The sequence below is a fragment of the Rhipicephalus microplus genome, chromosome 1, assembly GCF_043290135.1.
Source record: "Rhipicephalus microplus isolate Deutch F79 chromosome 1, USDA_Rmic, whole genome shotgun sequence".
Lineage (NCBI taxonomy): Eukaryota > Metazoa > Arthropoda > Arachnida > Ixodida > Ixodidae > Rhipicephalus > Rhipicephalus microplus.
Window position 1 is genome coordinate 6,640,677 of NC_134700.1, and position 15,643 is coordinate 6,656,319.

Below are 15,643 nucleotides of genomic sequence, written 5' to 3' on the forward strand. Positions count from 1 at the left end.
AAAAGAGGCCTGTTACGCCGTTCCTCTTAAGCAGACTTTTATTTTGCATTAAGTTTATAGGAAACCAACAAAAAAAACACTCCCGCATTAATGGTCTTAAGCGAGAATTCGCCTCGACAGAGTTCGTCTTATTGGGAGTTTACTGTATTGGCAGCTAGGACTTCTCACACTCACGCTACCTAAAATGAATGGGTCGGAAGCATTGGCATACAAATAAAAAAAAACATACTATACAGAAATATGGTAATGTCAATCAATGTAATTACATAATCTAAACAAAAACACACACAGCAGTTCCCAGGAAAAGGCTATGTATACATGTGTTATAGAATGCATAAGAGGTCAAACTGGTACGAAAGGGTAAACGACATCATGAATATTTGTAAGAATTATGATGCAGCATTTTTTGTGGTCATATTTTCTACATTTGCATCAATGCTGCTTAAATAATTCAACATTCTGGGAATAACGTCTCATTTGGTCACCATATTTTGTGCGTGACTGTGGTAGAGGTTATGCTTACGAATATCATATTTATTCTCCCAAAGTTGTAGGTTGGCTAAATCAGATAGCACAGTTTTTTGCTTCAGCTCTTTTTTTATACTCCTACAATTGTTCTAATTGTAAAGATTTTGAAAACTGATTAGTTTACATTTTTATTGCATGTATATAACTGAATGTTAAGGTTCTTTCTTAGCGATAACTTTTAGGAATCTTTTTTGAAGTCTACTGAGCTTATCAATATTTGTCACCCTATACTATAAAGCAATAGTTAACATAGGATATAAACAAAGAATGATAAATAATAAGAATTGTTTTTAACAGAAGTAGATAATTGTTGTGATAAATTATACCAAGTACACGTGATATTTTTGTCACTACTTGCTCTACTTGTATGTCCCATAGCATGTTTGAAAATACAACACCTAATGTTTCCACATTATTCACCATTTGAATCAGACTGTTATTGAGACAGAGCGTAGAAGTCACTTGTACTGCTTGCCTTTTGTTCGAAACATAACCGCTTTGGTTTTTTGTGTTTATTAATAGCCCATCGGAGCATGCCCACTTATATATCTTCTCTAATATATTATTTTCTCTTTCAATCAACAGGTCAGTATCATCATGCGCAAAAAACATGCTTGTATCATGTAGCATAAATAACAAATTTTGCTGAAGGATCTATATTTACAATGTCATTTATGTATAAACTAAACAAAAACGGACCTAAAATACTGCCTTGAGGTACTCCGAGATAGTTTGGTTTAGTCGTTGAAGAAAAATTGTTTATACACACGTATTGTTTCCTTTCACTTAAGTATGTGTCAAATAAGTCTAAGGCAATGCCTCGTACACTGTATAAATCTAGCTTACGTAAAAGTAACTGTCTATTCAGAGAGTCGAAGGCCTTGCTGAAATCGTTAAAGATACCAAGTACTAGGTAGTTGTTTACATTCTATGCTATTCAAAATGAGCTCTTTTTGATTTAGTAGAACAAGCTCAGTCGATCGATTTTTCCTTAACCGTATTGTGCGTCACATAATATATTATGTTTGTTAAGAAATTCTGCTAGCTGAGAATAAAGAATTTTTTCTATTATTTAAAAAAAATGCTGGTAAAATTGAGATGGGTCTATAGTTTGCTAAATTATTCTTAGCTCCCTTTTTGTACAAGATGCACACTTTAACAGTTTGAAGTATCACAGAGAAAATTCCTTCGCCAGACAAAGGTTAATGATTTCAGAAAGTGGTTGGGCAATTATTTCGGTACCATATTTAATTGGTTTGATTTGAAAATCAAAACAATCACAACATTTACTATTTATAAGCCACAAGATTGTTTTATATACCTCGCTTTCACAAGTAGGTCTTACAAACATAGTACTTGGGCATCTATTCGAAACGTATGACCTTGCATTAAGAGATGTTTCTGGAAAAGCTAAGTTTACTATATAATTGCTAAATGTATTAGATAAGTTACTACCTTTAACAACTCAACCATTAATTCTAATTTCTGTAATTACGCTATTTGAGTTGGGTGTTCCGAGTACTTTATTGATGTTTTTCCAAGTAGAAGCAGATTAACCAGTTGATTGCATAACGATATTGTTAAAGTAGTTTTGTCTAGCTTTTTGGATGTCTTTACTTAGATGATTACAAAATTTTTTGAAGATGCTAAGTAGCTGTGGGTCACGAGAAACCAAAAATGCATTATACATTGAATTCTTTTTATTATTTGATGTGTTACGGGGGTTTATTGAGGTACACAGGGACCGGGAAGATAGCAGCAGCAGCAGGCCAAGTGTAGCCAGAGAGCAGACAGCCGAGCGAGCCAGGCGATGGCAATGTGCTTCCGCGTGTGTCTATCTTCTTCCTCACAATAACCCCCGGTATTGAGAGGTAGCCATCCTGGCGACCTAGGAAGAGGCAAGAGGGTCATAATACGGCTTGAGACGGTTAATGTGGACTGTTTCTCGCCCCTGACGACGAAGGTCAGAAGATGGCGTAACGGGTTCAACCACATAACTAACAGGAGAGGTCTGCGCAACCACGCGGTAAGGTCCGTGATACTTCGAAAGGAGCTTAGACGAAAGGCCGGGAGCAGCAACTTGCGGGACCCAAAGCCACATGAGAGTCGACGGTGAAAAAGTCAGGAGGGATGCCGGAGTTGTGACGCTGCTTTTAGCGACACTGTTGCTCGTAGGTGAAAGAACAGGCCAGTTGTCGGCATTTCTCGGCGTGGTGAGCCACTGCAGACACAGGCTGGTAGTCCTCAACATCTGGATGATATGGTAGAATCGTATCAATGGTACTAGTGGGTTCACAGCCGCATAGCAAAAAGAATGATGAGAATCCGGTGGTGGCTTGGGAGGCAATGTTACAGGTGACTGTGACAAATGAAAGAACAAGATCCCAATTGCAGTGGTCTGACACAACGTACATCAACAACATGTCACCCAGAGTTCGATTAAATCGTTCCGTTCATCTGTTTTTCTGTGGATGATATGCGATAGTGGTGCGGTGAATAATTCTGCATTCGCATAGTAGTGACTGCAACACGTCTGAGAGAAATACACGGCCCCGATCACTGAACAGCTCACGAGTGGCGCCACGGCGGAGAACAAAGCTGCGTAGAGTAAATGAGGAAACGTCTTTGCCTGTTGTAGCAGGTAATGCAGCAGTTTCGGCGTATCTTGTCAAGTGATCCATGGCGATGACAATCCAGCGGTTGCCAGCGCCAGAGCATGGGAGAGGCCCGTACAAGTCAATGCCTAAGCGATCAAATGGCTGGGCTGGGCAGAGAAGCGACTGTAGAGCTGCTGTGGAGAGGTGCGGGACTGGTTTGCATCGTTGGCAGGCGAGGCATGAGCGGACGTATTTGCAGACAAAGCTGTACATTCTGCGCCAATAATAGCGTAGGCGAAGGCGCATGTACATCTTGAACACGCCACCATGGCCACACTGAGGGTCATTGTGGAAAGCAGAGCATAGATCGCGACGAAGATGGCGGGGCACGACCAATAACCATGTGCTGCCATCGTTGTGGTAGGCACGGCGGAATAAAAGACCATCGCGGATAGCGTAATGCTACACCTGGCGGCATAGCGCTCATGGAGCCGGGTTGGTTGGGGGGCTTGACAAAAGGTTATAATTGTCGCGATCCATTGGTCATTTCGTTGCTCCGAGGTCGTGTCAAGATGTCAAGTGGCGAAATATTGGGATCGTGACTAGATGCGTTGGCATCTGAAATGAGTGGGAAGCGTGACAGGCAGTCTTCATCAGTGTTGTTAGCCAGAACGATATACGACACGGATGTCGCATTCCTGGAGTCAGAGGGCCCACCAAGCGAGGCGACCTGACGGGTTCTTGAGGTTTGACAACCAAGACAGAGCGTGGTGATCTGTTACGACGTCAAAAGAACGACCATAAAAATAGGGGTGTAACTTCTGTAGAGCCCATATGATGGCCAGGCACTTTTTTTCGGTTATGGTGTAATTGGTCTCGGGTTTTGTGAGTGCACGACTGGCATATGCAACCACGTATTCGGCGTTGGCATCGTAACGTTGTGCGAGCACAGCACCAAGGCAGACACCACTAGCATCAGTGTGAATTTTTGTGCGTGCGCTCGGTGGGGACGTAAGCAGGCGTCGAGGTGTTGTAAACGCATCATCACAAGCTTTTGACCAGGTAGATAGTTTGTTGTCGCCTTGGAGGAGTGCATTGAGTGGTGTGATGACAGTAGCAGAATTTCAAACGAAGCACGAAAAATAGGAGCATAGGCCAATGAAGGTGCGCATTGCTTTCAGGTTAGTGGGCTTTGAGAACTCGGATGCAGCGCGAAGTTTAGCAGGATCGGAAAGAATGACTTCTTTGGAGATGATGTGGCCAAGTATAGTTAGTTTTCTGGCAGCGAATAGGCACTTTTTCAAGTTTATCAAGAATAGGCACTTTATCAAGTTTTGACCTGTGTCCAGTGACCTGGACACAGATCAAAACTTGATGCAACCATTGTAGATGGGACAAGAAATCTGCCGCAAAGAGGACAATATCAGCTAAATAGCAGAAGCAAGTGTGCCACTTCAAGCCACTTAGATGCCGTCCATCATGCGTTCAAAGGTGGCAGGCGCATTACAGAGACCGAATGGCATTACAGTGAATTCGTACAATCCATCTGGTGTTGCAAACGTGGTTTTCGAGCGGTCAGTCTCAGCCATGGGCACTTGCCAGTAGCCAGAGTGGAGTTCCAGGGAAGAAAAGAACTCCACTCCTTGCAAGCAGTTGAGTCCGTCATCAATTAGTGGCAACGGGTACACATCCTTTCGGGTAATCTTGTTAAGCTGGCGATAATCGATGCAAAATTGTATTGTGCCATCTTTCTTCCAAAAAAGAACAACAGGTGATGCCCAGGGACTGTTGGAAGGTTGAATAACACTGCATTTAAGCATGTCATTCACCTGGTCATCAATAAGACGTCTTTCACTCGCCGATAGTCGGTAGGGGCGCTGTCGAATGGGCGCATGACTTCCGGTGTCGATAGTATGCGAAACAGTCGTTGTGCGGCTGAGTGCCCTTGCTTGGCACTCAAAAGAGAAAAAGAAATCATCGAGCAAGTGAAGAAGTTGGTCTTGTTGTGTCGTCGTAAGGTCGCTGGGTGTAGCTAGTGTGAAAGATTGCGGTAGTGGCCAAGGAGTTAATGTCTCGAGGATGGCCATATCAGAGGGTTCGAATATCGAAAAGACGCTAGTGGCTCGGCTTTGCCGAGGGTTTTCATGGGCAGCGCAAAGCGATTGGCTCGGGCGATGGGTTGGTGATGTACATCAACATCACAGAGGCGCCTGAATAAAACTCGAGAAAGGCAAATGGCAATGGCAGTGATCAGCGGCGAACTAGAAGTGCAGACGGTGCGAAAAGCACTGAACCGCTGTCTTCGGAGTCACAAGAGATGGAGACAAAAACAGTAGACTGGGCAGGTACAATGGTGTAGCCACGAACTGTGATTTTGCGACATGTGTCCTTGTCATTGATGACGTCTGTCGAAAATGGGCACAACTCAAGTTCAACGCAGGTGCAACTGATGATCGCACAATGTGTAGAGAAGAAATCTCACCCTAATATGATGTCGTGAGAACAAGATGGCAACACAATGAATTTGATCACACAAAGAACATCCCGGATGACGACACGGGCTGTGCAGGCACCGGATGGCTCGACGTGCTGCGCGTTGGCTCTATGAAGGAATAGTCCAGAAACAGGTGGCGTGACTTTTCCGATATGGCGGCAAATGCGGACATCAATTGCCGAAAGGGCAGCGCCGGTGTTGACAAGGGCAAGCGTCCATGTTCCTTCTATAGCGACTTCAATAATGTTTTGGGGAGAAATTTGAAGCTTTATGCATTTTGCCGAAACCGCAGTTCTTGCCTCCTGAACTGGGCTATTTAGTTTTCCTGGCGCACAGGGCTTCGCCTCCGTGCATGGGAGAAAGTGAGCGGCAATGAGGAGAAGGCGAGCGGAGAGAGGAGGGTGGGGTCCGGAAGGTAGGATCAGATTCGTAGTCGTCTGAATAACTGCAGCGGGGTTGACGTGGCGCATATGTGACCCATCGTGGAGGCACACTGTTGGAGATAAGCGGTGCAGGAAAGCGACAGTAATGGCCCACATGTCCAACAAGGCCACAATGAAAACAAACAGGATAGTTGTCTTGCGTGCGCCAAAGACTGTACGACTGGACGGGCAAGCGGCGATACTGGAGGGCGAATAGGCCTGTAAAATAGGAATAGGCCTGGAAAAGAATGCGCTTTTCATACACAGCGAGGTATAACAGGGACACTTGTTTGTATATAGTCATCTGTACCTTTGATTATATATCGTGCAGCACTTTTTTTTTTAAACAGCGCGTTACGTGTCGAGCCGTAAACGTTGTTAGTTCGCTCTCGTCTTGTGTGTATTGTTTTCTTGCGTCATTTGTGCGTGTGCAGCGCGATGCGCGTTTCGATCTGCTTGCCGTTCTCAATGGCATGATTTGGCCGCAAAAGAGACACACACAAGAAAAGGAACACTCAAACGACAAGCACAGGCGGCAATGCATATGGCAAGGCATGACTGAATGCGTGCACCTAGCAGACGAAATGTTTGCGGAGCGGTTGAGCCTGACATCACTCTTTTCTGTGGAGAAGGAAAAGTGTTTGAGTGTTCCTTTTCTTGTGTGTGTCTCTTTTGCGGCCAAATCATGCCATTAAGTAAATACCAACTAGGCCAACAATCAGTATTATTGCCGTTCTCAGTGTGACACTCCAATTTGTTGCTGTTGCATTCATTGCTTCGCCCTTGCGGCAAAACTGTGACTTCTTTTTTAGCGCATTTACTGCTTTTAGTTTACATAAGCGTGCTCTTGGAGCTCGTAGATCACTATAGCACCGCCGCGATCCCAATGTTGTGCATGGCGGTTGCGGCAAATGGTAGTTCCTTTTTCAATCTCCGTGCGCTTGACTGCGCATGCGTCTTCAGAACAAGGTCGTTTTATGCCATATACGATCGCATATGCCGTGGTTTTGTCCGCAGGGTTTGCAAAAACCAGCGTTGCCTTGACTGGTTGAGTGTTGGACGGACGCACACTTTCGGGACTCTGTCAGTTATTTATGATCGCGAGAAAATCAACCAAGATTTCGTCGACAGCGGTTGTGGCAATGACAATCACGCACACTGTAGAAAGCAGTGCGTACACCAGTCGCACGAGTACTTCCGAAGCTTCGAGTACGCTGCTCTCGGCCTTCGTTCGACGATTTCCGTATTAAAGTTCGTATCATGCGCCGCGATTAGGAAATGTGTTTGGAACATTCGAATTTAGGCCCAACAGACATAGTGGAATTTCGCTGAGGAATTTTACGAATTCGTATCTGCCGCGGTTTCGCATCACTGAGATTCTACTGTACGTTTAGATGAACGCCTCTTAAACTCATTCATAATAAAATGAGGTAGGTTTGAAAATCCTGCGGAGGATTGAGCTGCTTTTTTGTCAAGGCGGCTGAATCACACACTAAAATATCGATTTCCAGGAGATTTTCATGACAGCCGTACAAACGGAAGAAACGGCCCAAATCCGGGAGTCTCCCGGCCAATCCGGGAGACTTGGCAGGTATGTAGTAGGCAGGGTGGGCGTCGTGGTCACATGAGGTGTCCTCTGCACATGGCTTGCTGACAACAGCTTCACAGACACATGTAGGTTGACGATCAGCAATTCCTGACACAGTTGACACAGACAGAGTTGCATGCAACGTCCTGCGCAGCCGGTCCCCGGCTACTCTTTCACAGATGTCGTGACAGCTGTCGAAACCTCGCCAGGCAATAGACACTGTAAAATGTGGAAATTCCGTTTAGCGCGCGCCTTTTCTGTGCCGCTGCTGCTGCCCAAGTGAAGGGCGTCAGTGGAACTTTCGTGAGGTGTCCTCTCCACACGGCTTGCTGACAAGAGCTTTACAGACAAGTGTAGGTTGGCGATCAGCGATTCCTAATACAGTTGACGCAGACTGAGAGTTCCATGCAACGTCCTGCTCAGCCGGTGCCCGGATACTCTTTTACATGTGTCGCGACAGCTGTCGAAACCTTGCCAGGCAATAGACACTGTAAAATGCGGAAATTCAGTTAAGCACATGCCTTTCCTGTGCCGCAGCTACTGCCCAATGTAACTGAGGAATAAATAACTATCACTTTCATTGATTTATATCACTGGTATCTAGCACGATTCAAAATGGCCGGAAATCCCGCCATTTTTAGAGCTGGGAGCGCTACCAGTGGCACTACCTCGTGGTCGCATCTACATCACGCCACAGCCGACCCCTTCTCCACAGAAAAGAGTGATGTCAGGCTCAACCGCTCCGCAAACATTTCGTCTGCTAGGTGCACGCATTCAGTCATGCCTTGCCATATGCATTGCCGTCATTGCATACAAAGTGTCGACTAGGGTTGAATACGACAGCCTGGAGCTTGGAATCGTCATAATTTGTGATGTTGCGAATCATTCTTGGTTTTATCGACCCTTCGAAGAACAGCCCGACGATGCATGCTTTGGCAATGCTCGCTTGTGCGTATAAATTAGCTATATTGGGGAGCTTTGGTGTGCACAGCCTTCAGGTATGCGCAAAGGGGTCAGTGGAGTATCAGTGTAGGGAATGCACACAAGGGAAGAAATAGAATACATTTTCCACTTGGGAAGTTTTTCTTTGCTCCCCACCTATCTAGCCTCTCATGGCAACGGCACCAGTAATTATGCATTACGCGGACGCAAGAAAGTCTATGAACAAACTATAATTAACTATTAATGATACCTGCGTGTTACTTTTTATTGATGATATCTGTTTATACCCTGCTCCACTTCGATAGGCTGTGGTCGTGTTGGCATGTAGCATACATTGTGGGAAAGAATTTTCTTTTAGCAGCAGACTAGTTGCGGAGACACGTCCGTCCCTTCGAGAAAAAGACAATCAAGCCTCTTTGGAAGGGGCCGTTCACGCAGCGACCGGCGCACAGGATTCCCCCTTCTTCTCATTCAGTGAGGGAACCACCCTCATTGGGGAGAGGTAAACCGGGAGGTTGGTCAATACGAGTGTGCCGACAGGGAGACACTCTCTCTCTTGCACCGGCCACCACACAGGAAGGACCACCCCTGGATTTCCTTACGAGCCAAGGCAATCGGCGATGAAAGGCTTAAGCGCATACCCTTTGTTATCTTTATAGAGCGAACAGTCCATCTACGCGACGTTCATGCATTATCGCTAACGTAGCAATAAAGTGTCGTTTTGTTGACCTAGCTTGTTGCTTTATTTGCCCAAACCTATTATAACTATAATGCCTAGAGCTCCTGGGAGGGAATGTTAATGGTGCACGATACGACTGTGTGCGGCTATAACGTTAGCTAGGATTCTGCACCACGCGGGCATAGGGCAGGACCTCCGCAATATGTAACGAAAACACACCCTCGTTGCATTTTTTCTTTGTTTTGAACAGACAACTGCAACTACCAACGGTTACCTGACATGCTGACTGACAAGCAAACATTGAATCATGTTCTTTTTTTTCACCATTTTTCTTTATAGGTGGTTTGCATCTTGGTAATTTTATGAAATCATTCAAAGCGGTGTGACGAAGATCAGACATGACAAGTGAGTGCATTTCCAGGCTTCAGCGCTCCAATAGGAATACTCAAATCGCTGACGCCATCGCTACTAGCGTATTGTAACTCAGGATGGTATGTGTGAAATGTATCACACCGAACGTGTAGCATTGGTGTTAATGTCGCAAGGGCACTCCATTTTCTATTAAGCTTTCATACGCTGTTTGCTGTCGAAATAAGATAACTTCCACATGACAGACGCAATTCAAATTTGGCCAAGAGTACCCATGCACATCAAACAACCGAATGAAGGGCACATCTCGATCCTGAAATTTAATGCCAGTGCTCCTTTAAACACAGCCTCTGCAATAAATGTGAGCATGAGTGGCTCTTCATGATCAAAGCACTACCTAAGAACATAAATACAAGTACCATGCACGGTCATGAGCATGAGTGGCTCTTCATGATCAAAGCACTACCTAAGAACATAAATACAAATACCATGCACGGTCACCACCATCATACCCAGACAGCATTTGCAAGAACACTCCACCAAATCACATGATAGCGTAGCTAGTTTTAAAGAGGAACACCATGGCAAATGTCATCAGAAACTAACATTACAGTTTAGCTAAAGGCCATACTTTAGCAGAAACAACGAACGTCCACTTATTGATATGCGTAGTATTCACAACACCGCAGAAAAAGTCCAAGTTAGCAAAGAAACCAGTTTGATTAACATATTTACATAAGTGATTGACTACCACGTTTCAGTTTTGCAGGAGGAGCTTGCATTTATTTTAGGGTTGTAATAGATGGCTGCAACGACAAAAAAAGACCGAATTCACTGCCCGTAAATTACAGCTGCCCTACTGGTTACATGCAATTACATGCTCACAGTAGCATCTCACATCCAGCTCTTGGATACCAAATCTCCCTATGTAATGGTTTCGTATACAGTCGAACCCGTTTATAACGAACTCGAAAGTGCCATAATAAATGGTCGTTATACCAGTAGTTCGTTGCATTGGGAGCTGCTCATAAAAACGTGAACAAAGTGGCCAAACCGTTGTTTTTTGTGTATATTTATTAAAAATCGAGAGCAACGCCTCCAATGACATGTTAGGGCTTTTTGAGTGTTAAACGACGCCCGTTCACAATGAACTCATGCCGTCCTTTGAATCGCGATACTGCCACGTTGAACCCGTCATCTCTGTCCAGTTGCGCACAGTATGTCGCTTACCCTAGCTACTCGCACCGTCGCATGCCAGTTCGCTTGCAGTCCATTGTATACACGCGTTTATGTGTTCTTTGTGCATATTTCACTCGGGATCGTGCTAGGATGCGTCGACTAGCAACGTCAAGTAGCAATGGGAGCGGCCTTGCACGACGTGGCAGGGGCGAACCTGCGAACGACACCATGATGCGCGTGTAGAATTATCACTTAATCGAGCAGTTATCTGCAGATGACGGTGATAAGCTCGCTGGCAGTGAGTCGATATGGCACGTTCATTGCCACCGGCCACCTCGCTATCGCTCTTTTTTATGCTTATTCGTTAAAGCACCGCCGCGACTGCGCAGAAGTTGTTATCACTATCGACCGCTCTTTGCCATTTGAAAGGTGAAAAACCTTTTACAGCTCATGATGATGTCAAAGAGTTGAGCGTTGCAGCGAACTTTCATGCGATAAAAGTTATCACTTCTCGCATTTATAGCTTTTTGCTTCAAAGGCATTGTTGGCTTATTGTCAGCGTTCGCAAATGCCAAGAACGACGTCGAAAAAGTTTGCTGTGCAAAAGCTGACCTCCATTTTTTATGCTGCCTCCTATTTCTTCTTTTCGTTTTTATCCCACTCACTTCCCGTTTACCTGTGAAGAAATGCCTGGAAAGCGAACCAACTCGCTCGCAACATCCGAAATCTGCGTGTGGTGCTCGCCGCATTTCGTGATATCTTCTGTCGCAAGCAAACTACACCACTACACACGCGAGCGCGCCTATCACATGCTTCTGAACGCCTGTACGTCAAATCACGATAATTCGAACTTGAAGGGGCCCAAAGATTAGTTCAAATTGAAAGGAGTTCGAATTAATTAAAGCTAAATGAATGGAGGGCTCACCATGCAGTGGCGCATGTGCATTGAGCTAGCACACGAGGGGGAAGTTTCAGAAGACTAACATTTATTGACAAATCACAAGACATCCGTCATTAATTGAAGTAATCGGTGATGCATGTCTGCACACGTTTGCCTTGTAGTGAGTCAATTTCGCACGCAGCTTGCAAAGTATTTTTACTTTGGCTTCAGCATTCTCCTAGCAAAAAAAGTTGCGCACAGCAATGTCCAGCGCCGACACTCTCTAAAGACGACGACAACAACTAGTAGGCGCTGAAAAACGTTCGCTGTATCCAGACTCAGTTTCAAAGAATAGCATACGAAAATCATAAGTGCACCAAAATATGGCCATTATAACGAATAGATTGTTGTATCTGGGATTGTTATAAGTAGGTTGGACTGTAGGACCTTTTTGTCCTTTCTCAACTTATACTGAAATATCAGGGACACAGGGCAAAAAAAAATCAACATTCAGTGTACTCTTTCAATGACCAGTAAAACTAGAGTTATTGCAAAAGTAAACTGCAGACACCCTTCCAACACTTACTGCCCTACAGGCTGTCACAAAGTATGAGATATTTTTTCCTAGGTCTAAAGTCATGCAAAGATTTTTTTTTGTGTGCAAAACTTTTATGAAGCCAAGTGAGAAGCTTTTGTGACACGTAATTTTCTTAGCGGCACAATATAAATGTGTGCACTCACTTTTCTTGCACTCAACTTGCGAGAGACCAAAGTCGGTGAGTTTGACATGCCCTTCAGCAGAGATGAGCATATTGTCCGGTTTCAGATCCCTGCACATTAGGACCATGCGCTCAGAAGCTGCCTCGTTGAAACAATAAAGAATATTAGTGTAAAAAAAAACAACTTTTCAAAACCTACATCCTGCACACTAGCCGGACGACACGAAGCAATGCTGCCACTATGCTTTCTAAAGTTTCGTACAGTAGGACAGTATAATAACAAGAACTAAGAGACAACTATGGCAAGAAAAGTATAGCGGATGTCATTAGAAGTAATTGTAATGTAATAGTGAAGGAGAAAAAGTAGACAAAATGATAACTTGCCGTTGACAAGTACCAAAGCTGCGACTTTTGAATAACGCGTATGATGGTCTACCAACTGAGCTACCACGGCGGCTATCCGCTCCATCCACTTTGTGGGCTATATCACCATCATCAGCCTGACTACGACCACTGCAGGACAAAGTTCAATCTTCTGCCAGTCAACTCGGTCGTGTGCTTGCTGCTGCCACTTCAAACCAAAAACTTCCTAATCTCATCTGCCCACCTAACTTTCTGTCTCTTCCTCACCCAATTGCCTTCTCTGGAAATTCAGTCAGTTTCCCTTAATGACCAGCAGTTATCCTGTCTATGTGCCTGGTCCATGTTAATTTCTTCTTCTTGAGTTTACCTATAATATCCTTAATCCTGGTTCACATGCTGTTTTATGCCAACAAGCAAAGAAGTGAGTGTCCCACACTCGCCATATTGACAACAGGTGGCGCTGACCGACTCTCTCTTGTTTAAATGCACATATATTATACCGTAGGAAGTGGCAGGGTGAATGCCGCTGTGGTAGCCAGGTTGGTAGAGCATCGGATGTATTATACGAAGGTCGCAGGTTCAGCCCCTGCTAACCTTCCTATCGATAGCTAGATAATCACAGTCCCACTTGGTTAACTGCTTTGAGTGTTATATCAAGCCTTACTACTTTTCCTGTGCCCTTCTTTTTGTTTTTATTCTTGATACATGCTGTTTATTTTCATAGCATATGAGCAACAGAACTACACAAAATGAATGCAGAAGATATTGCTCAGCTGCTAATTACCCACGACAGTTTGATTGACACAACAAATGTCCGTACCGTGTCAACGTGTACACCATTGACTGGGAAATGAGTGACCCAGAGTTTCACTTCGATGCTCTCTTCAAAGGAAGGTCAGTAATTGCAATACAGGAGCAACAATCACTTGTATTACTGACAATGCATAAAAACAGCTCAACTTCAAGTTGATAACAGACTCCGGTGTCATGGTGCAGCAAGCATTCAAACTTTGGTTCGTGTAGTCATCCAATTGCAAATTTCGTATGTCACAAAGAAAATTTATCTACAAGTTCTGTGAGGCATAAGAACACAATTAATGCTTGGCCTCGACAGTGCTTTGTACTCCACAATCTTTTTGTAAGTTTACAAAGTTACTCAATAGTAATAATACTGATTGTTGGCCTAGTTGGTATTTACTTAATGGCATGATTTGGCCGCAAAAGAGACACACACAAGAAAAGGAACACTCAAACGACAAGCACAGGCGGCACTTCCAACTAAAGCAGACTAGGTGCAGACCCAGACTTAAGTACGAAAATATAGACATGCGCAGTCTTCATACAGCCTTACGCTATCCAACAATCAAACAATCTTGTCTCCGAAGCATACAACGTCACCGACGGTTCGCTGATACACCTTTCACCTTTCTTTTTAATGTAATAGGCTTCCATCAGCTCACGCGCAGTTTTGTACCTGCTTCTACCCAGAATCTTAAACTCATTAAAACGTGGTACACACCCACAGGCTTTACAGTGCATAGGCAAATGCGCCAAGCCATCGTTCATTAAATTTAATTCGTGCTCCCTAACTCGTTCATTGATGCAGCGCCCGGTAATCCCGATGTACGAGTTGCCACACGAAAAGGGAATCTCATAAACAACGCCTTTTTCACATCTCCCGTACATCGTGGCGTGTTTTTTGCCGCACCCTTGACGGCTCGCCTCCACCTCCCGAGCAGTTCTCGGGCACAGCTGAGCCAGCTTTATGGGCGCAGAGAAGGCGACAGGTACCCCATACCGGCCTGCTACCTTTTTCAGGTTGTGGGAGACCTTATGAACATAAGGAATCACTGCAGGTCTTACGGTTTCGGTTCTTTGTTCCCCCGTGGCAGCTCTAGTAACATCACCCTTAGCTTTCCGCAAAAGCGCTTCGGAGACAGCTGTCAATAGCGAGTCAGGGAAATTCGCAGCTAAAAGACGCTGGATCTGGTTTCCGAATGATGCCTGCGTCATGTGCGTGCACGATTTCTCGAGAGTAGATCCCAGGCAGAGCGTAGCTATACCACGCTTAACTATTTTCGATTGGCAAGAGTCATACGGCATTACACCTTTCTTGGCGCGAGGAAAATATTGCCAACACGTTTGCCCGTCATGGAAAGTTAAGCGGAGATCTAAAAATTGCAGGGTGTTACTTTGCGGCAGTTCTTGTGTAAAAACGAGTCCTTTTCCGTGAAGCCTAAAAATATTTAAAATGTCATCGCAGCGCGTCAAGGAGCCTTGTCTGTTAAAAAGAATTAAAAAGTCATCCATATACCTAAAACTTTGGCAACGTTCAAGGCGCTATGCAGATTAAAAGCTTCATCGAGCGACCGGTCAATACTAGATAAAAATATGTTGCACAGCAACGGAGCAATACAGGATCCAATGCAAATGCCGCGTTTCTGCAGAAAAAGCTGCTTGTCGAAAGATATAAAAGTGCTACGTAGGTAGGCTTCTAACAGAGTTAAAAAGTCGTCTATCGTTACACCAGCCGCATTTTGAAAGGGTATGGCGCCACTTTCTTCTATGCAGGCTCTCACCGCAAAGAAGAGTTCATCATGTGGAATTGAATAAAAAAGGCGTTGTTTATGAGATTCCCTTTTCGTGTGGCAACTCGTACATCGGGATTACCGGGCGCTGCATCAATGAACGAGTTAGGGAGCACGAATTAAATTTAATGAACGATGGCTTGGCGCATTTGCCTATGCACTGTAAAGCCTGTGGGTGTGTACCACGTTTTAATGAGTTTAAGATTCTGGGTAGAAGCAGGTACAAAACTGCGCGTGAGCTGATGGAAGCCTATTACATTAAAAAGAAAGGTGAAAGGTGTATCAGCGAACCGTC

The 15,643-nt window shown here is 44.6% G+C and overlaps 1 protein-coding gene across 12 annotated transcripts in view; it reads right to left on the bottom strand.

Moving 5' to 3' along the window:
- gwl (serine/threonine-protein kinase greatwall) overlaps positions 1-15,643 on the bottom strand; it is a 517,662-nt gene that overhangs the window by 267,091 nt on the left and 234,928 nt on the right. For all 12 annotated transcript variants that reach the window (XR_012884867.1, XR_012884871.1, XM_037429392.2 and 9 more), the window contains one exon: positions 12,420-12,508. Coding sequence is in view for 10 of the 12 variants with exons in the window: in XM_037429392.2 (XP_037285289.2) it covers positions 12,420-12,508 (89 nt within the window). In the remaining 2 variants the exon portion in view is untranslated. The remainder of the gene's footprint in view (positions 1-12,419; positions 12,509-15,643) is intronic.